A 23397-nucleotide genomic window follows, 5' to 3' on the forward strand; every position below is an offset into this window, starting at 1 on the left:
AATGTACACTAAGAGATACTAATGTGTGTGCTGTTTTTAACTGATACATTAAATAGGTGTTCATATTTTTAGTGAATACTATAAGAGTGGACAGACATCCAACGGTAGTGTGAATATCCTCTAAAGAGCTTCCTTTTCCAGCAGCTCCTATCTTTAGTCCAAAAAAACCCAAAGCAAAATCTGCAACAAAAGTCCCTGCATTTCTGTCACATGGGACTTTAGCCTAAGGTTGAGGCCCCATATTACGGAAACGCAGCTTTTTTGTTGCGGATTTTGCTGTGTTTTTTTGAGCCAAAGCCAGGAGTGGATAAAGCAGAAGGGACAAGTGTATGAGCTTCCAAAACATTTTTTCCATTCTTCCCATTGGTTTTGTAACCATTCTTGGCTTTGGCTCAAAAAAACGCAGCAAAATCTGCAATTTAACATCGATAGATCTTATTGCGTGCAGCTAGTAAATAGGGGGATTCTTTGCATACTGAAGTGTTTCTTTCTATAATGCATATTTGCTTTAAGACGGATAGGCTTTCCTCTACGCCCTACTCACAGCATTCAGTATAAGATGAAAGGAAGCATTAAACACAGAAGCACAAGTCTTTTTTTTGTCTTGTAGGCTTATAGTTAAACAGCAGAGTAGGGAGGGGGGGAATCTTTGGATTCCATTTTTGTTATCTCCTGGTCGGAAGGAAGTTCAGTCTGTAAAAGAAAATCAGTCATTAACATACAAGGTTAATAAACTATGAATATAATTTATTACTGTCTTCTAAAGCAAAAATATCATGGTTAGGAATGTTTTCCTAGTTGTGCATATTCATTCTGGTTTTACTCTAGATTCCATGTTTGCAGGGTCATTTGGATGTTAAAGCATACTTCCATCCATGAATGAATAGTACAGATTAAATATGAAACTGTGTAATATATCTTATTAAAGAAGTATATTTTTTTCTCCAATTTTCAAGCAGTTTCTTTCTCCATATTAGTCTATGACGAGGGGAGAGGGATTAGAAAAGGCACTCTAATAGTTGCTGCTGTTACACTTGCTTTCTAAACATTGCAAAGTTGTAGGTAACAGGCTGTGAGAGCACATAATGTGCAATAAATCAATTAACCAGCAGAGAATCTCATTCCTTCCTCCCCCTCCATAGAGCTCTATGTGATGCATAAACAAAGGAGTCAGATAGAAGATAAGGAGCAGGAGAACAACTTAATAGGTAGTAGAGGAAATGGATCTCATTAATAACATATACTACAAAGTTTCTGGTATTCACTTGCACCATTCGCTTATGAAAAGTTGTTTATAACTGAGGTATACTTTAATGCTCAGTCATGTTTTTCATATTTTCCTTCCCACCTTCCAAAATTCTTAACAATTTTTTATTCTGTTGACCTAACTATGTGAGGACTTAATTAATGTTTTGGGGTACTGTGTGAAAAATCCCACAATTCTACCAGAATTTTTTGCATTTTGTTTCTATGGCATTCACTCTGCCTTAAAGAGGACCTTTCATCGGATTGGGCACAGGCAGTTCTATATACTGCTGGAAAGCTGACAGTGCTTTGAATTCAGCGCACTATCGGCTTTCCTGATCTGTGCCCCGGGTAAAGAGCTATCGGTCCCGGTACCGTAGTGCTTTACAGTCAGAAGGGCATTCCTGACACTCTGTCAGGAACGTCCTTCAGCCCAGCAGCGCCTATCGCGCTGTACAGTGTGAGCGGGGAGGAACGCCCCCCTTCCCCTCCTGATCCTCCTGATAATACTCGTCTATGGACGAGCACTGTGAGCAGGGGGGGGGGGTGTTCCTCCCAACTCACACAGTACAGCGCGATTGGCGCTGCTGTGGAGAAGGACGTACCTGAGTGACTGTCAGGAATGTCAGGGCACAGATCAGGAAAGCCGATACTGAATTCAGAGCACTGTCGGCTTTCCAGCAGTATATAGAACTGCCTGTGCCCAATCTGATGAAAGGTCCTCTTTAAGAAATATCTGGCGGTTTTGTCTGACAAGTCATTTCGATTACGGCAATACATTATTTATATTGGTTTTACTATCTTTTACCACATTTGCTAATACAATGCAGTTTTTTTTTATTTTTAACTCGTTTTATTGATACAATGCCGTTTTTAGAAAGTAAATGGTTTTCCTGGGGTCACCGTATTCTAACACCTATAATTTTTATTGCTGTATTGTTAATAGAGATACGTAAGGGCTCTTTATTTGGAGGACAAGTTGTAGATTTTATTGTTACCAATTTTTGATATATATGACTTTTTAATGATTTTTTATTAATATTTTTAGGGACAGCATGGTGGCTCAGTGGTTATCCTTGCAGTGTTGTGGCCCTGGATTCAAAATCAACCAAGGGCAACATCTAAATGGAGTTTGTATGTTCTCCCTGTGTTTTCTTGGGGGTTCTCCTGTTTTCTCCCACATAGCAAAAATAAGTTGATAGTAAATTGACTCTTCATACAAACAACTGACTGTTGGGGATCAGCCCCTGTATGGTAGCTGTTAATTCCTCTACTTCACAATGCTCTCTGTGCTTTCAGTCTCTGTGAGAAAAGCACATTACAAATGTACATATGTGATGGCAGAGGGTGTGCCTCAATTAGGACAAGGCACTTGTCTCCTCATAAATAGGCAAATAGTCAAGTCGCATGCTCCTCTTCTCTTAGTTCCAAAGAGCATGTGCATGTCCATCGGCCATTTTCCTGTGGTCGAACGGGAAAATGGCCGACGGACATGCCCATTCGGCTCTTTGGAACCAAGAGAAGAGGAGCACGAGAGAAGAAGGCAGAGGCGGAGAAGAAGATAGGGGCGTCACTGGAGAGTTTTCAAGCAGCACTGGGGATGCCTTAGTGTTGTTTGAGCGCAGGGGAACATCTCTAGTGCTGCAAGAAAACTCATTTACATAAGGAAGAAAGAAGATACTTCTAAGGAACGGCGGCACAGATCAGAATAATAAAGGTAAGAGAAGAATAGCCTTTCTTAAGGTTATTCCTACGTGTATTTAGTTTAAAAAGGGAATTCTAATGAATTCTTGTGAACTCTATTTCACAATAATCATCAAAACATCAAATGCATCAATATTGTGGCTGAACAGCCAGAAGAGCTAGCGAAGGGACTAAGAGAGTGGAGGGCAGAGAGGATGTCAATCAAGAAAACATGGGCAGCTCTGGGGAAACACGGAGTTAGAAATGGAGCACATCCTGACTCTGTCTAACCTCAGGAATCCCTGCTTTATATTTTCTTGATAGATGTCCGCTCTGTTCTCCAGCTTTTGTTACAATACTATTTGTTCTGCTAAGCTCTGGGTGCAATATACTGGGGATGTTGCATAGTCACTTTTCTGATGACAGATTCTCTTACCTGCCTTAAAGGGGCTCTATCATTAGGAAAAGTCATTTTTAGCTAAGCACATCCTTGCATAGCCTTTAGAAAGGCTATTTCATACGTACCTTTTGTATGCAAATCGCCTCAGTAATTTTGAATAAGTCTGTTTTTATTCATATGCTAATTTTAGCCTTCTATGTGTATGAGAGCAGACAGGCTGCTGCTGTGCTGATGACTCATCTCTCTGCTCTCATACACATAAAGCAGACAGTGCACAGAGGTGCATGAGGAAGTCTAATTAGCATCTGAATAAAAACTGACTTATTATAAAATTACTGAGGCGATTTACATACAAAAGGTACGTGTGAAATAGCCTTTCTAAAGGCAATGCAAGTATGTGCTTAGCTAAAAATGACTTTTCCCAATGATAGAGCCCCTTTAAGTAAATAGGTAGAAACTGTCTCATGAAGCGTTTTAATGCAATTATTGCTTGAAAAGGAGAACCATTTAGCCAAGACCCTATATTAATGTTAAATTTACTTTAGCACCCAATTTTTAGGATACTACTTGTTTACATTCTGCAGGTGTGTTGTACAAAGGTTCCTTTTAATATATCTGAATGGGAATTATTAGATTTCATGCACTTGCTGCAGAAACAAACGTATTGACATGTATTGAACATATTCTCCTGCTACAAATTTGCTGTGTGTGTTTGAAACCCTTATTGCTCCAGTGCGTCTGAAGTGATAAATAAGACTATTTTACAAATGATCTGGATTTACTATGATGCAATTCTTCTGTAGCTCTCCTATGGGAATCTATGCGCCTTCATGATAACTGACTCCAAACAAATGATGGTTGTAGTCAGACTCTGCAGTGATATATGACTCTCTTTCATCTAGCATATGCTTCTTGCTGATTTGCAGACACAGGAGACACAGCAGATGAGCAGTAGTAACTCTTGAGTGTTTGTTTGCCATAGAGTCACATAGATCTGCATAGGAGCTGTAGACACTAAATGGAACATTGTTAATTATGACAAATATGCATATTTTTTTTATTTATATAATATGCGTTGTAGCATGTAAGCAAGGTGCATACGACTACAGTGCATGTGTTTTACAGAATACTGATTTAAGCAGAAGTAATAAATATATAACAATATTAAACAATTTAAAATCTAAAATAAGAAAAGATAATATCTCAGATATGTAATTTAGGACTGGGCACGACAAACACATTTCTGTCATCTTATTCTTCAAACTCTGCTACTTCGTGTTGACACAGTAAGTACTAATAGATTTTATTGATTTTCCTAATGAAAACATGTCCTTGTGCAATTCCAATAATCTAGAATCTTCAGGATAACCAGATTGCTTTGTGATTGAATATTCCTAACCACTCAATGTCAATACATATGCTCGCATAATGTACGCATACATACAGGCCTGAACTGGCCCACAGATGAATATGTCAATTCCCAGGGTGGGTCTATGGGTAACCAGGACAAAAAGAGGATTCTCCAGGAATCAAAGGACCGAGCTTCCACAGGGTGGTATAATCAGTAGAAATTCTTTATTCAAGTCACAAACACAACGCACGTTTCGGGGTATGCACCCCTTTGTCCAGTGTTTACAGGACTAGTGCTTATACATCTCAACCAAGCTATCTTATAGTATAATATACTTGATAGATTACTTAAGAAGCTGCCTAGTTTATTTGTATATACTGTAAACACAATCGAGGCTGAGATGACCCTACAATAGCCTATAACCCAAGCTCTATCAGTGAGACATACTTGAACTATATGAATGCAATTGTTTCTAACTTGCTAAATGTTGTATATCATGTATAAAAATATATACAGTACTTCATGTTCTGTCTCAAGGATGTGTAGAGTGGACATTACCTTTAAGATTTCTTTCATGGGAAGCTTGTCTTTTAACGGATTCTTTACCAAATTATATGAACCCTTGAAGACTTTCCAGACACACCAGATCATAAGTCCCTGCAGGTAAAACATTGTTTTTATTCACGTTATACATGTTATTATATTATATTTTGTACATACACTTTATATATATGCAATATTGAAATATGAAGCATGTATATTGACTATATATGAAAGAAGCTCACGAGATTCGTTTTGCAAATATTTGTGAGGTTTGGCCCTCCAGTTTATTTGGTAGTGAACTTATTTGGATAGAACCAGAAGTGCCATTTATACCCTAGAGCAGTGGTAGGGAACGTACGGCTCTCCAGCTGTTGCAAAACTACAACTCCCAGCATGCATACTTGCGCTGCTATTCTTGGAATTCCCATAGAAGTGAATGGAGCATGATGGTAGTTGTAGTTTCACAGCAGCTGGAGAGCCGAAGGTTCCCTACCACTGCTCTAGAGTCTTATCAGACCCCATCGTGTAATGAGTGGAGGCCTATGGGAGGGGAATAAAAATAACTAATGCTTACATTCCCCTTGCCTCACCTCTCCTGGGCATCTTTGTGGCGACTGGTGGTGCCAGGCATCCTCTTTATTCCTCTCCTGGCTTCTGTCTGATGCCAGGGTTACCGCTGAGTTTCAATCACATGCTACCCAGGAGAGGTGAGGCAAGGTGAGTATACATGTTTGATATTTTCCATCACCTCCCCTGGGCCTCCACTTAGTATACTCTGGGGTCTGAAAAGAGTTTCGTGGGTGATGAAAGTCAAAAACCCAAATCCAAAAATCCGGGTAAACCTGAACTTTTGTTAAATATAAGGTTGAATCCAATTCTAAATGAATCAGCTTGCCCATCCTATCCCTAATATTGACTCACATCATAATGAATCTGAATTGTTTTGATAAATGAGATGAATATATTGTGATGTATGATTAACACCATGTTACAGAGCACATTAGAGTGCTAAATAGCATTCCTGTTATGGATGGCATTCTTGACTAAAAACAGCTTTGAAGGCTTATATAGATTAGACAATTGTTGCATTGGGGATTGGGTCTCAGCTCTCTGGACATGACACTCATTACCATACCATCTTCTTTTGTACCACCCCATTAGAGTCGATCCTCCCTATGCTAAGACGTCTCCCATCCTACTTCAGTAGCAAGGGCACTGCTCCCAGGACACTTGAAGGCCCACCTGTCAGCGTTCCAACTACCCCATTTTCTAAAGAATTCAAAGTCGTTTTTTTCCCAAATATACAAAAATGATGTAAATAAGAGGTTCATCTTATATAAGAGTTCTGCTGATTATTATTGTAATGTGCTCTGTAAAGTGGTGGAAGCAGTAGAATATCCTTGGGGGAAGTGATACACTCCATTTCAAGACAAAGTAAATAAAGGATAAAGACACTAATCCTATTTATCAACGAGACCAAGACACTACAAGATTTACTGTTGGCTGACACAGCAACAAAATGGAAGGTTTGTGCCAGTTTGCCTGTAAACAACTTTTTCATCCAATTAAATGTGGGAAGTTTATTTGACCCAATAAATAAATTGCTGTTTGGAATAGAAAGCTCTATGTGCAGAACACACTGAAATGTCTTGTATGGCTGAGCAAATATTTTGTCATTAATCCTGTCAGTCATTAAAACGCAGCATCAGCATTTATTCCCCTTCAGTCGCAGGTCACTTGAGAGGACAGGCTTATTATCTACACTCCTGCTAACAGTTTAGACCCGTTTCTGAACACTACGGACCCTCTAAAGTATTTGTTTTGCTATACTTGCCTTCTAAAGAATTGATGTGTTATTCTTACTGAACACGTACCATATATTCTTTAACAGTTCCCTTTTCCCCTAGACTTATTTTAATGGGGTTTTCTCACCAAGAAAAACTATTTCCATATGTCTTTTTGGGGCAGCTCAGAATATAAATGGTCCCTGTGGCGGACCTAGATTATCCAAGCATTACATGGATTACCATTCGCTTGCTTCGCTCTGGTAGCCATTCCAGAGGGCACATATAGTTGGCTACAACTTGACCCCTGGATTGCAATGCTGCCTTTCAATGTCATTACTTAAAACATACCTTGCTTTGTAGGATTAGATGTTATGTGTGTTTGCGTGTACACGAGCGTCATCATTTCTAGTCATTACAAGACTTACATTCAGTTAAATATTCAGTTTTCAGCAGTTTCCTCCTCTGCATGGTATATTTATATATAGTTTACAGTACTCTGTAAACTATGGTGGGTGAAGACTAGCTGTCATACACAGAAAGCAGCGAGTAGAGAAAAATATGCTATATAACTGTCTCTATCTCTCACACGCATAAACTGCTCCAGGATCATGCAGGACAAATACAGAGAAATAAAGATGTACTGATGTGAATTAAGCACTACCTTACAAAGATCATATTTAGTGTCAGCATTACATTAATCTTGTCTCTCTTCTTTTATCTCCTGTACTCCTTGCTCACTTCTCTCCCCCTCTGCATAGACACAAAATCCTGCATGTCCGACTTTGTGTCCGTGCAAAAAACCAAACAGTTTCACAAAGGCGAGGCAGCATGCAGACACCGGGGGTTTGCTTTAAAAACCCATTGAAATGAATGGGTTTTTAAGCTGACCACCGGCAAGCTGTCCCTGAGCAGTTTTGCCTGGCTTTTTGACAGACTCACAAAGGGCAGACAGTGACGCTAGTGTGAACACTCCCTAAGATACATTTCTCTGTGATAAGATTTATTTTCCTGCACGTACTATTCATTTATCCAAAATTTGTTAAAACAAGAGTGTCAATTTAAAGGGGCTGTATCATTTTTAGATGAGCACATCCTTGCATAGCCTTTAGAAAGGCCATTTCACACGTACCGTTAGTATAGGAAGTAATGAGACTGCTTCTTACCCCTTGAAGATGACCTTAACCGGAGGTGCCAAACTTCGTCCCTGGACTTGTGGGGAACATACGGCAATAGAAGCAAACACTTGAAAGAAGTGAAGTTCGCAGCACTCTTGGGTCTTCAATTCATATTAAATACTTTATTTACGCATCGTATAAAAAAAACAGATAGTACACAACAAAAATAGTGCAAAAGTAGGAAAAAAACATGTGGTTAAAAAAGACGCTAACGCGTTTCGAGGTTCAAGGTCCCCTTAATCATAGCGTGTCTACATTCTAGCAGGTAAACCTTTATATATGGTATGGGTTCTATTAACCATCTGTATTCAATCAAGCAATTTGATGCTAGATCGGAGTGAATAAAGTTTGTTCAAAGAAAAAACTTGTATAAATGCATTCCAAACGCATAACCAAAACACCTTATAAACATACTCCCCTTATATGATACACATTTAGTTTAGACTGTTAATTTCATCAATTGTTTTTAAGATAAAACATATAGGGTAATGTAATTAGCTGCCTAGCTTATGTGTCGATACAATCATACAGCAACTAAAGCATCATATCAGGCTTGCTCTCAATTCAGATAAACAAACGCATAGACTAAATAGATGATGCATCTAATGTTTTTACCCTTCACATATAAAAATATACATATTCAGATCTAAGTTCCGTGGCTACGGAGAAACATTACTTTGCAATCCCATTAGCAAACATGGCGTGGCAGTCTCGCGGGACTATGTCTTATTCTAAGGTAAACCCCTTATTCCGTACATCCTGGGTCACGTGGTAATAATACACCAATAAGCTCATGTGTATAATTGGACTTTTTCAAGACTGTCTCACCCTAATTTTTCTTGAGTACATATATATATATTCTAATTGTATCTTGGCGAGCTATTGAAATATGGAGGAAGCTCGCAGGGATAAAATAGCAGCAGTTTTTGGTGGATCAACGGAGTGTGAATTGGAACCAACAGGCACCGCTAAAAACTTGATTAAACAAAAAGAAAAACTATGCTGCCAGGAGGTTAAGATTTTCTGGGACCAGGTGACGCTTTCTAAATATATTCAGAAAGAAATGGTCCATAGAGGCTTGTGAATGAACAAGACACCTACCTTTGTTTATGATGAGGAATTCCAATTATCCTGGAACAAAATATTAACGGATTGTTCACTGAAATTAATGGGCTTGATTGTGGACCATGAAGTTAAAAAGATTAAATCAGTCCAGAATGATATCAAAAATGTACAGGAGGAATTGGATAAACTGAACCTATCCTCTCAATTGAAAGAAATGTATGAGGGGGATAAAGAAAAAAGTAAACATTTTGGAGGAGAAAATCATGGCTCAAAAAAAGAGAAAATTTGAGAGAGACTCGCAAGATTATGCAACCGGCAACATATATAAAAGGACATTTGATTCATCTACCCCTCAACCAAGATCTATTTTAAAAAACCATCGTGGAGGAGGTGCCAAACGCAACAAAAGACGCAGAGTATCTTTTTTCTCTGGTGATTCAGATGGGTCCTTATTTTCTCGCCCAGAATCCGGCATGTCCTTTGATGACTCGGATCTATCCAGTGAGAATACAAACAGACAGCACCAAAAAAACCTTCAATAGACACCCCGTGAAAAATGGGGGAAAAGAACCAGAAGAAGCATTGGGAAAAGATGCAAGGAAAACCCGTTACCCGATACAAAGGAGAGTTTAAAAGAAAATTCTGACATCAATGTAGTTAATCTATCTTCAATAACCCTCTCCAGGGAACAAATAAAAGTTCTTGAGAAGGGTTTGAATTTCGCCCCTTCAAAAGACTTTGATGTTTTTGACACAATAATGGATGTGAATAGATTTATCAGGGGTCTGACCATTAAAAGACATTTTTTTTCCCCCAGAGGATGCTAATGTGAATTTTGTTGAAAAAGAAAAAAATTATATTCATGAGGACATGCTGTCTTTGCCTTTGGAGAGCACGGTAGCTGAACATACGGCCACTCAAGGGTTAATAGATATGAAAATATGAGAATAGGGAAGATTGTAATTTGACAGAGGATATTGAGGTCAAAAGGCGTAATTTAATTTTTTACCCCATAAAATCTAGAGGATTGAACTATTCAGTTTTCCAACAAAAGGTGGAGGAAGATTTGTTTAAACTTAAGGATCAGATTATGCAGGATAGCCATTTTGATAAGAATTTAACCGTAAAGGAAAGCCAGGCTCTGAAGGAGCTTAAAAAAATGGATTCACTCGTGATAAGGAAGGCAGACAAGGGGGGCAAGACCGTTATCATGAACAGGGAGGATTATATAAAAGGCTGCATGGATATCCTAGGGGATGAGTCCACTTACAGATCCCTGTCCTTCGACCCCACGGAAAAATTCGGAGAAGAGATGAGGGTCTTAGTGGAGGAGGGGGTGTCTCTGGGGCTATTTAATCAATTGGAAGCTGATTTTTATTTTATGGTTTACCCAAGCTCCATAAAGAGACGCTCCCTCCTCCGCTGAGACCTATCATATCTAGCAATAACTCTATTACCGAACACTTGGGAAGCTGGCTAGATGGGATTTTACAGCCATTAGTGGGGAGAATAGCAGCCACCAGTTGCTCATCAACAGTTACATTTTCACCACTGTTATACAATTTTGGTAGAATCTCTACCCATTGATTCCAAACATTTCTAATAGGGGCTAGTTTATCTTTAGCTCTTCTTTCCATGCTATCTGTTTTAGAATCAAACCGCAGTACTCTCGAAACGTCATGAAACCTTTCAAGACACATTGTAGCTCTAAATATGTGGCGACCGGTTTCGCAATTCCACAAACTTTTACCCTTTGAATGATAGACAACCAGTCTCCTCTCTCACAAACAGACTAGATAATTACTTGCTTACTGATAAGAACAGTGAAACCACCACCATTTGGAGATGAAGTACACATAAAAAAACATAACTTTTGCAGTCAGAAATAATCAGAGACCTGTAGAACAGTATAAAATGCTATCGGGTCATATTGACCCGAACAGTACAAGTGTAACAATCAGCGTGTAGCAAAAAGTAAACAAAAAAACAAAACAAAACAAAAAAAAAATGTAGAGCTCCACAAACGAGGAAAAGTCAAGGAACCACTAGTTTCAAATCCTCATTAAAAAAAATCTGCAGGGTCTCAAAAATCATTTCGGGTCATATTGACCCGAACAGAACAGCAGGGTTAAAGACAGTCGTGAAATTTTAAAAATATTTGAGAATTTCATATGGAGGGAAGGCTTTAGTTGGTTGAGCTGCGATATAAATGCCTTGTACCCTAACATACCACATAGGGCAGCAATAGACGCCTTGGCGTTTCATCTATATAAGTACGGTACCTTTAGTGGCCCAATATGTGAATACATCCTCACTGTTACTGATTTTCTTTTGTCACATAACTTCTTCATGTTTAACAATCTATATTTCTTGCAGGTCCGGGGGACACCGATGGGTGCCCCCTTTTCACCCTCTTTGGCGAATCTGCTATTGGCCTTTTGGGAGGAGAGGTACATTTTTGTGGGATCTAACCCTTTCCTATCCAATTTGTTCTGGTATGGGCGCTATATCGATGATATCCTCATTGTGTGGGATGGAGATATAGCGCCCATACCAGACTTTATGGAATTTTTGCATGGTAATCTTTACAATTTAAAGTTCACACATGTTCACGATAAGGTCTGTGTGAACTTTTTGGATGTTTCACTCACAGGTGTGGTTTCCTCAGGTAAAGTCATAACTTCTCTATTTAGAAAAAGAACGGCGGGGAATTCTATTCTAATGGCAAACAGTTGCCATCCCAGGCACACAATTCTAAGTATTCCATATGGTGAAATGCTCAGAACAAAAAGAGCATGTAGTGAATGTGAAGATTTTGGCAATCTAAGTAGGGAAGCCACATCCCGACTGAGACAAAGAAAATATCCCAAGTGGATGATTGAGAGAGCTATCTCTAAGGTTAATGGGAAAGACCGTAGAAAACTTTTATGGGGTGAACAAAATCCGATGGGTAGGAAATGAAAAGAAGATAGTAGAAAACCGTTTTTCTCTACTCGCTACAGCCCTCAGTTTAATTTAATAAAAAAAATAATTCAGGAAAATCTTTGTATCCTTAAAACAGATCAAATTACCAGTAATATTCTAAATAATGGTATTTCATTTGTGGCAAGAAGAGCAAAAACAAAAGGCAACATGGTGTCACCAAGTTGTCTGCCACCATTGGAAAAGAGGACATCCTCCAAAAAAGGTTTTTCCAAATGTGGTTTCCCAAAATGCAAAACATGCAAATACACATATGCAAGAAAAGATATAACCAGCTATGCAGCTAATTTTAAATGGAACATTGAATCCCATATAGACTGCAATAGTAACAACATTGTGTACTGTATCCAGTGCATAGAATGTAAGCTAGATTATGTGGGCTGCACTAAAATAAACCTGAAAGTGCGAATTTTGGAGCATTTAAGAGATTGCGGCAAAAGTGTCACGGAAAATATGTCGGGTGCGTCTAGGCACTTGGCCTTGAAACACCAGGGTAACACTCACCAGTGCACAAGGGTTCCAGTGCACCCTCGGCTCTGATGTAGCAGAGCCGAGTGTGCACAAGGGTTCTAGTGCACCCTCGGCTCTGATGTAGCAGAGCCGAGTGTGCACAAGGGTTCTAGTGCTCCCTCGGCTCTGCTACATCTGATGTAGCAGAGCCGAGTGTGCACAAGGGTTCTAGTGCACCCTCGGCTCTGATGTAGCAGAGCCGAGTGTGCACAAGGGTTCTAGTGCACCCTCGGCTCTGCTACATCTGATGTAGCAGAGCCGAGTGTGCACAAGCGTTCTAGTGCACCCTCGGCTCTGCTACATCTGATATAGCAGAGCCGAGTGTGCACAAGGGTTCTAGTGCACCCTCAGCTCTGCTACATCTGATGTAGCAGAGCCGAGAGTGCACAAGGGTTCTAGTGCACCCTCGGCTCTGATGTAGCAGAGCCGAGTGTGCACAAGGGTTCTAGTGCACGCTCGGCTCAGATGTAGCAGAGCCGAGGGTGCACAAGGGTTCTGCTGATTCTGTATACTGATTCTGTATACTGGCCAATCAATGCTGGCCAACGCCAGCGGTGATGCAGAGCTGAGTGTGTGCCAAGCTCGCACAGCAGGGCTGACCGGCACACGGTGTAGTTGAGCAGAACTGGCTCAACACTGCTGAGTCTCTGCATACCCATAGGAATGCATTGGCCAGCCTTCGGCCAATCAGCGCTGGCTCTGCCGGAGGAGGCGGAGTCTAAGGTCGGACCTGAATGGAGACTGGTGTGGAGCGATCTTAGACTCCGCCTCCTCCAGCAGAGCCAGCGCTGATTGGTCGAATTCCGTACTCTGGCCAATCAGCGCTGTCCAATGCATTCCTATGGGAAAAAGTTAGCTTGCGAAAATCGATTTTTATGCCCCCAGACATGCTTCCCCTGCTGTCCCAGTGTCATTTCAGGGTGTTGGCATCATTTCCTGGGGTGTCATAGTGGACTTTGTGACCCTCCTGAGATGGATTTGGGTTTCCCCCTTAACGAGTATATGTTCCCCATAGACTATAATGGGGTTCGAACACTCGAACAGTGAGCGACTGTTCGAATCGGATTTCGAACCTCGAACATTTTAGTGTTCGATCATCTCTAAATGTAACATTTTTCTACTTACCTTGCGGTGTGATGGCCACATTATTATCATTGTTGATCTGTGTATATGCTTTCTTTTCAGTGGTGAAAGTTTATTTTCATCTCTTTAGCTCAAACTGCGTTTATTGGCCAGCCGGAATCACGTGATATGTTATGACGTGAGAAATGGGTGGGTTTTGGTAGTAATGGTACGTGGTAGACTTGATTGATAAAACTGTATGTTATAAACATGAGCTTATTGGTGTATTATTACCACGTGACCCAGGATGTACGGAATAAGGGGTTTACCTTAGAATAAGACATAGTCCCGCGAGACTGCCACGCCATGTTTGCTAATGGGATTGCAAAGTAATGTTTCTCCGTAGCCACGGAACTTAGATCTGAATATGTATATTTTTATATGTGAAGGGTAAAAACATTAGACGCATCGTCTATTTAGTCTATGCGTTTGTTTATCTGAATTGAGAGCAAGCCTGATATGATGCTTTAGTTACTGTTTGATTGTATCGAGACATAAGCTAGGCAGCTAATTACATTATCCTATATGTTTTATCTTAAAAACAACAATTGATGAAATTAACAGTCTAAACTAAATGTGTATCATATAAGGGGAGTATGTTTATAAGGTGTTTTGGTTATGCGTTTGGAATGCATTTATACAAGTTTTTTCTTTGAACAAACTTTATTCACTCCGATCTAGCATCAAATTGCTTGATTGAATACATATTAAAGTATTTAATATGAATTGAAGACCCAAGAGTGCTGCGAACTTCACTTCTTTCAAGTGTTTGCTTCTAGTACCGTTAGTATGTAAATTGCCTCAGTAGATTTTGAATAAGTCAGTATTATTCATATGCTAATGAGCTTCCACCGAGTACAAGAAGTGTCTGTGTGCACTGTCTGCTCTCTCTCTCTCTCTCTTTCTCTCTCTCTCTCTCTCTCTCTCTCTCTATATATATATATATATACAGCAGAAATGAGTCATCAGCACAGCAGCCTCTACTGTGATCACAGACACTTCCGCTGCACTGTGGAAGCTCACTAACATATGAGTAAAAACAGACTTATTCCAAATCTACTGAGGCAATTTACATACTAAAGGTAGGTGTGAAATAGCCTTTGTAAAAGCTATGCAAGGATGTGCTTATCTAAAAATGACTTTTCCCAATAATAGAGCCCCTTTAAGCAGCAAGGTTGGATAACATTAGTGGTGAAAGGTCCTACTCTCGGACTAAGTTACTATAATGATACGCATCACTACTAGGAATTTTATTCACATGGGACAATGTTGACTTTCTTACTTGACACTGAAAAATCCCTCCTCTTACACGTTGCCGCTTTACTACCAGTATGAAAGATATCTTCACAGGAAACTAAAGGAACTAATTCACCACCCCCACTCTTCCATTGGAAGTAACAGAATTTGTCATCTTTCTCTAGTGGAAATCTGAGAACTGAAATCCCAAAACCCTACAGGACATCAGTGAATGTACCTTTCCCCTCTCCTTTGTGTACTAGGAAATGTATCACAGGACACCTACGGTATCTACCAGTGTACTGTACTGTATTATCATCTGTGTATTGTATTATGGCATTTGCTGCCAGGGAATTGCACAAAACTGAAATGCCACTCTGGAGACGTATTGTCATATAACACAATTCTCCTACATAAGTCAGAGCGTGCTACCTGCTGGAACTATTATCACAGAGTGAAAGCCTGTCTTCTACGTATCCTCTTTGCCAGTTGTGCATCTTCATTCAGTCTGTTTTCTTTTCTCAAGACAGCAAAGACTTTTCATTTTTTTCAGACTGTCAGCCTGCCATTCTACTATACATATTAGAAATGTAGACTTTAGCGTTCACATATGAATAATAAATCAATCATATTGACCAGTAATAGTCATTTCCAACAATAGTTATACTGTGAATTTGCAATAAAGCCCCACTCCAGAGAACTGCAATAATCTTTAGCCCTGTAATACAGGGCACACTAATGGAACTGAATGTTGAAAGCATTTAGTGATTAGAATATTAAGGTATGTTCACACGGAGCTTTTTGGCAGTGGGAAATATCTGCTTCAGGCTAAGGCCCCAAGGGCCGTAAATGCAGTGATAAAGCGCTGCGGGAAGAACCGCTGCGTGATCGTATTGCGGTTCTTTCCGCAGCGCTTTTAAGAGAAAGTTTACAGAGTTTTCACTCTGCAAACTTTCTCTTAACATTATATCTATGGGAAAGCCGTAGATATAATTGACATGCTGCGATTTGCAAAGCCGCAACGGCTTTGCAAATCGCAGTGTGTTCGCGTTGCGATCTTTTCTGCAAAGTGGGGATGGGATTCACATGAATCCCATCCACTTTGCCTGCACTGTACAACACCGCGATTTTTCCTGCAGCGTCTCCGCTGCGGGCAAATTGCGGCGTTTCCGGTCCGTGGGGCCCCGGCCTTAGGAAATAGGAAATGGGTTTTTTGACACGTTTTTTTTTACATGAGGCGTTTTTATGGAGCGTTTTTGGAGCATTTTTTGAGGCATTTTTTTTTCTCCAGCACAGTGTATGGACCTTGAAATTCTGCTTGAAAAATACTAGTGGTATTTGAAGCGTTTTTTTTTGCAAAAAACGTAAAAAACCGCGACAAAAACTGCATTGCAGTTTTTCCGCCTCCTATTGACTTCAATGGATTTTTCCTGGCGGAATCCGCCTGAAGATAGGTCATGTCACTTTTTTTTCTGCTAGCTGACAAAAAAACACTAGCAGAAAAGAAAAATCTAGCGGCTCCCATTGAAATGAATGGGAGGCATTTTTGCAGGTGGATTTTGAAGCAGATTCGCTGATTCGGTCAAAATTCGCTGGCAAAAAATTCTGTGTGAATTAGCCCTTAGAGAGAATATGTTTAGTCTGGAAAACGGTACAATTGAAAGGAGGCTTTAGTATCCTATTAGGCCGGGTTCACATAGTGTTTTTTGGGACAGATTTTGATGTGGAATCCGCGTCAGAATCCGGCTCAATAACCGCCTCCCATTAAAATAAAGGGAGCCGCTCGCGGAAAAAAGAAGCGACATGCCCTTTCTTCAGACAGATTCCGCGGCTGATTTAGCCCAGACATCCGCCTTGCAACACTCCCTCCCCCGACTAGGCCCATTCATTTGGGCTTAATCCAGAGTGAAATGCTGCGACTGGATGCGGGTGCACTGTATGCATTGCATCGGCATCCAGTCGCAGCTAGCTGTTTTTTTGGACCGGATTCTGAGGCAGCCACTGCGTCAAAATCCGGTCCAAAGAACTCCCATGGGAACTTACTCTTAGGCTGTCTATAGTCTAAATACATGATGACATTTGATTGAGCATGGAGGCATACAGGTTCATTATGGCAACCTGTTGCAAATTTGATCACAGATGATTAGATGATGCAACTAAGCCTGTAGACCTCGCAATCTTGTAGGAAATCAATGCTGGAATCCCAGCTGGTCCCAAAAATGCTCACAGACAAATCTGGTGACTGGGTCAGCCAAGGAAGTCTTAATTCTTGCCCAAAAAAGTCCTTAACAAAACATTTTTCACTAACAGGATTGTATTTAGTGCAAAGTATGTTTATAGAATGTGTGTAGATACGAAGTTGTTCTATAGCAAGTACTGTCAAACAATATAGATTATCGCTTGCCAATGAAAGGGTTAACTGTAGGCAGCAGACTCAGTTACTGAACCTGTCCTACATATGTCTTTCTATTCATTTCTATTCTAGCGATATTAATCTGCCTGTGTATAATTATTGCTCGATTCTCTAAGTACTTCAATAACTATTGTTCAATGTTCTAACTTGTGCTGCCTTTAGCCTGACGAATAGCTATGAGATAGAACACAGATGTCTTTGCATGTCCACCATTTACACCAAATCAGGCTGATGACGAGAGTACAAAGTTTTGTAGTCCACATGACATCACCACTGTAAGGTCCTCCTGCCACTGTCTATTGGCTGAAAGGCTGTCACATGTTACTTGACATTGACTGCTCTGTATTTCCTAGTTTAACACATGTCGGCGGCCATTTTCTCATAGCACAGGTTTGTTTTTTTGAGAAGCGAAACGCCATTTGTTCAGCTCTGTAAAAACTTAACACTTTTGCATACTCTGGATGAACCCGGTTTATTATGAATCGATTCATCCATCATTAATTGTAATCCTGCGGAGACATTCCTGGGAATATCATTTTCATCTCTTACTGAGACATAACTACATGCAGAATTTTGCAGCAATCCAACATATGGGTGTGTTATTTTTTTATTGTCAATGAGTGTATATAGTGTGCATGTGCAATATTATTACAATTTACAGTCCTCCGTAGAAAATTTATTGTTGCAGGAATTAATAGTCTGAGATTTAGTGTCTTGAGAGACCTTTGCCCATCCACCATTGCTGGACATTACGATAAGTTTATTTCTCTCAGTTCCTTGTGCTTTGCTGGTGCTATGTAAGGGAGTTTATGGAGCGGACATGGTATATCTCCCGCTCGCTAATTGCATTGCGCTGACTTGCTGAATCATCTTTCTCTCGCTTACTCGCTTTAATTAAACAGCGGAGTGTAAAGTTTAGTAATGTATATTCAGAAACCAAAATGTTACCTTATACAAGATCACAGCAAAATGGAGCACCGAGAAGATGATCACTTTCTTGATGTATTTTTCAGAAGGCACACTTAGTGAAGAGTAAGTCTAAGATAAAGAGCAGAGTTTATTACGTTTTCTTCCCATAAACAGAATTGCTAATGTATTTTATAATCCCATAGATTTCAGAGTGATATAAAACAGCATACGTTTCCCCAGATCTAAAGTATCTGGAATATTGATTTATTTTAGCAGCAATATGGAGTTCAAATCTAGCTCATCTTTACCTTTATATTGCTTTTCACTTAGAATTATCAGCAACATACTGTAAATGGAGTATTTAACTTATAATGTACTTACAAAGGCAGAAAAATGAAATTTGTCAATTTTGTAATATACCAATGAGTCTAATTTAGCACAACTCATGCAAAAATCCAAATGTGCTATCTTTGCTTTTCTACTAGTCCCTAAAGATTCATATAGCAATGTATTTTCACATATGAGTGTAAGATTTTTGGAAGCGACAGTATATAACAGACACTATATTCAGTCATCTTTAACCTTCTCTTTTAGGAATTAAATACCTAATCCTCCTCTGTAATAATTCTGCAACATCCTTTCTCAGAACTTTGCATTGTCTAATTCCTCTGTTATTCCCCCTGGAATAAATTAATAATTGATATAGATAAATTGACAACTGGTTGTTACAACTTCCCTTGTCAATGGGATTTGCCTCTATATATAGTGCCTACAAGTAGTATTCAACCCCCTGCAGATTTAGCAGGTTTACACTTTCGGAATTAACTTGGCATTGTGACATTTGGACTGTAGATCAGCCTGGAAGTGTGAAATGCACTGCAGCAAAAAAGAATGTTATTTCTTTGTTTAATTTTTTTTTTAAATTGTGAAAAGTTTATTCAGAGGGTCATTTATTATTCAACCCCTGAAAGCCAAGGGGCCTGGCCATCTGGTCCGCATCCATGGGAAGATGGATAGCACGGTCTACCTGGAGATTTTGGCCAAGAACCTCCGCTCCTCCATCAAGGACCTTAAGATGGGTCGTCATTTCATCTTCCAATAAGACAACGACCCAAAGCACACAGCCAAGAAAACCAAGGCCTGGTTCAAGAGGGAAAAAATCAAGGTGTTGCAGTGGCCTAGTCAGTCTCCTGACCTTAACCCAATTGAAAACTTGTGGAAGGAGCTCAAGATTAAAGTCCACATGAGACACCCAAAGAACCTAGATAACTTGGAGAAGATCTGCATGGAGGAGTGGGCCAAGATAACTCCAGAGACCTGTGCCGGCCTGATCAGGTCTTATAAAAGACGATTACAGTCCTATGAAAAAGTTTGGGCACCCCTATTAATCTTAATCATTTTTAGTTCTAAATATTTTGGTGTTTGCAACAGCCATTTCAGTTTGATATATCTAATAACTGATGGACACAGTAATATTTCAGGATTGAAATGAGGTTTATTGTACTAACAGAAAATGCGCAATATGCATTAAACCAAAATTTGACCGGTGCAAAAATATGGGCACCTCAACAGAAAAGTGACATTAATATTTAGTAGATCCTCCTTTTGCAAAGATAACAGCCTCTAGTCGCTTCCTGTAGCTTTTAATCAGTTCCTGGATCCTGGATGAAGGTATTTTGGACCATTTCTTTCTACAAAACAATTCAAGTTCAGTTAAGTTTGATGGTCGCCGAACATGGACAGCCCGCTCTCAAATGATCTGAAAACAAAGATTGTTCAACATAGTTGTTCAGGGGAAGGATACAAAACGTTGTCTCAGAGATTTAACCTGTCAGTTTCCACTGTGAGGAACATAGTAAGGAAATGGAAGACCACAGGGACAGTTCTTGTTAAGCCCAGAAGTGTCAGGCCAAGAAAAATATCAGAAAGGCAGAGAAGAAGAATGGTGAGAACAGTCAAGGACAATCCACAGACCACCTCCAAAGAGCTGCAGCATCATCTTGCTGCAGATGGTGTCACTGTGCATCGGTCAACTATACAGCGCACTTTGCACAAATAGAAGCTATATGGGAGAGTGATGAGAAAGAAGCCGTTTCTGCACGTACGCCACAAATAGAGTTGCCTGAGGTATGAAAAAGCACATTTGGACAAGGCAGCTTCATTTTGGAAACAAAAATTGAGTTGTTTGGTTATAAAAAAAGGCGTTATGCATGGTGTCCAAAAAGAAACAGCATTCCAAGAAAAACACATGCTACCCACTGTAAAATTTGGTGGAGGTTCCATCATGCTTTGGGGCTGTGTGGCCAATGCCGGCATCGGGAATCTTGTTAAAGTTGAGGGTCGCATGGATTCCACTCAGTATCAGCAGATTCTTGAGAATAATGTTCAAGAATCAGTGACGAAGTTGAAGTTACGCCGGGGATGGATATTTCAGCAAGACAATGATCCAAAACACCGCTCCAAATCCTCAGGCATTCATGCAGAGGAACAATTACAATGTTCTGGAATGGCCATCCCAGTCCCCAGACCTGAATATCATTGAACATCTGTGGGATGATTTGAAGCGGGCTGTCCATGCTCGGCGACCATCTAACTTAACTGAACTTGAATTGTTTGTCCAAAATACCTTTATCCAGGATCCAGGAACTGATTAAAAGCTACAGGAAGCGACTAGAGGCTGTTATCTTTGCAAAAGGAGGATCTACTAAATATTAATGTCACTTTTCTGTTGAGGTGCCCATACTTTTGCACCGGTCAAATTTTGGTTTAATGCATATTGCACATTTTCTGTTAGTACAATAAACCTCATTTCAATCCTGAAATATTACTGTGTCCATCAGTTATTAGATATATCAAACTGAAATGGCTGTTGCAAATACCAAAATATTTAGAACTAAAAATGATTAAGATTAATAGGGGTGCCCAAACTTTTTCATAGGAGCTGTAATTGCAAACAAGGGTTATTCCAAAAAATATTAAACCTAGGGGTTGAATAATAATTGACCCACACTATTATGTTTAAAATTTATTAAAATTTAACTGAGCAACATAACTTTTTGTTTTGTAAGATTTATGCATCTGTTAATAAATCCTGCTCTTGTTTGAAGTTTGAAGGCTCTAACTTATTTGCATCTTATCAAACCTGCTAAATCTGAAGGGGGTTGAATACTACTTGTAGGCACTGTACTCTGATATTGTATATGCACTCTATTGGCAAGCGGAATTGTATTATTTATTCATACATTTCATGGAAGAGAACCACAGTGTAATAAGAAAAGATGTTCCATGATTTTTATTGTATGAGGTGTACAAGTATGTCACACGTGTGGCTGTAGACACAGTGTTAGATATATACATACGTCTTTAGCCAGGAGGTAACTTTCTATTCACATGAGGTGAGAGCTATGGCTAGGAGAGGGTAGTTCAAATTTGAACAGAGCACCCTCGGGGTTAACAGGCAATCCCATATCGCCACACCCAAAATTGCAGAACCAATATAGCCATTCTTTTCCTGTTTTGAGCCTATTCCTAACCACATCATCTCCAGACCGCAGCGCCCTGGGTCGCTGTACATGCAGAAGCCAGATACATGTAACCAGTACTATATAGAATATATGTTTAGGACAGTGAAGATTAATATTTGTATACCTTTGTCTAAGACTGTGAAAGGGTTCATGTCAGTATCTCTGCTTGTCTAGGACAGTGAATGGGTTAATGTCTCAGTTATCCTAGTGGTCTAAGACAGTGAAGGTTTTAAAAGGCTTCTCCAGTTTATAACATTTATGGCCTAGCTTTAGGATAGATCATCAATATTAGATCTGCAGAGGTATGACACCCAGGCCCCCTATGGATCATCGGGACCACAACAGCATTGTTTGCATACCGTGAGCTGCGCTGCTCACTTGCTGTACAAACTGTAGTGGTGACTGCTGGGATGTCCCATTGAAATCACCGCATTAGTGATCAGACCCCCTGGGTTCCAAGACCCTTAAGGACCCCTTAAGAAATGAAAAAAAAAAAAAAAAATCACCCCACCCCATTCACTAGTATACATATAAAAGTAGAAAATTACTGTAAAACACATTCATATTAGGCATCCCTGTGTTTGAAAATTCCAGTCCACAAACTTTAAAAATATTTTCCTGTATGGTGAACTCTGCAGTGGGAAAAAAAAAGCACCAAACCGCTGTTTTTTTTTAACTGTTTCACCACTGATAAAAACTTTAATAAAAAGTGATCAAAGCAATAGACATTCCCCAAAAATTGTGTAACTAAAAATTACATCTGGACCAGCAAAAAATCACCCCCCTTTCCCTAGAACACATGTAAAAGTACGTAAAAGTACTTAAATACTGTGTCCGAAAATGCCCAGTCTAAAAATCTATAAAAATATTTTTCCGGTACGGTAAATGCCGTAGTGGGGAAAAAAAGTCAAAAGTCCCAAACCACCATTTTTTGACTGTTTTGCCTACGATAAAAATTTGACTAAAGAATGATCAAAACAATAGCAATTCCCCAAAATGGTATAAATAAAAAGTATACCTGGTCCTGCAAAAAAAGACACCCTATGCATCGCCGTGCATGAAAATATAAAAAAGTTACGGGTGTTAGAATATGGTGACTTTAAAAAAAAGTTTGTTGTAAAGTTTAGGATTTTGGTTAAGGGTTAAAATGTAAGTAAAACTATATAAATTTTGCATCCCTAGAATCATACCGAAACTTAGTATACAGATGACATGCCATTTTGGCTGCATAGTAAATGCCATAAAAATGAAGCCCACAAAAAAGTTATACAAATGCATTTTTTTCCCAGTACATTGTACAGAATAATATATGGTAGCATCATGAAGAACAATTTGTCCTGCAAAAATTAAGCCCTCATATGGCTCTGTGAACATAGGCATGCAGTTGCATACATTTGTCCACACATTGGGTAGGAGCAGATATCACATGGTAAATCTGTCCCTATCTATATT

The 23397-nt window shown here is 39.6% G+C and overlaps 1 protein-coding gene across 1 annotated transcript in view; it reads right to left on the reverse strand.

The window, feature by feature from the left end:
* Nucleotides 1-595: 595 nt before the first annotated feature.
* The window catches only part of LAPTM5 (lysosomal protein transmembrane 5), a 61594-nt gene continuing 38792 nt past the window's right edge, over nucleotides 596-23397 (reverse strand). The window contains exons 6-8 of the mRNA XM_075264592.1: nucleotides 18461-18550; nucleotides 5238-5336; nucleotides 596-693 (exon numbers count right to left, since the gene is read on the reverse strand). Coding sequence (XP_075120693.1) covers nucleotides 619-693; nucleotides 5238-5336; nucleotides 18461-18550 — 264 coding nt within the window. The 3' untranslated portion in view covers nucleotides 596-618. The remainder of the gene's footprint in view (nucleotides 694-5237; nucleotides 5337-18460; nucleotides 18551-23397) is intronic.

This window comes from Leptodactylus fuscus, chromosome 2 (genome assembly GCF_031893055.1).
Source record: "Leptodactylus fuscus isolate aLepFus1 chromosome 2, aLepFus1.hap2, whole genome shotgun sequence".
Classification (NCBI taxonomy): domain Eukaryota; kingdom Metazoa; phylum Chordata; class Amphibia; order Anura; family Leptodactylidae; genus Leptodactylus; species Leptodactylus fuscus.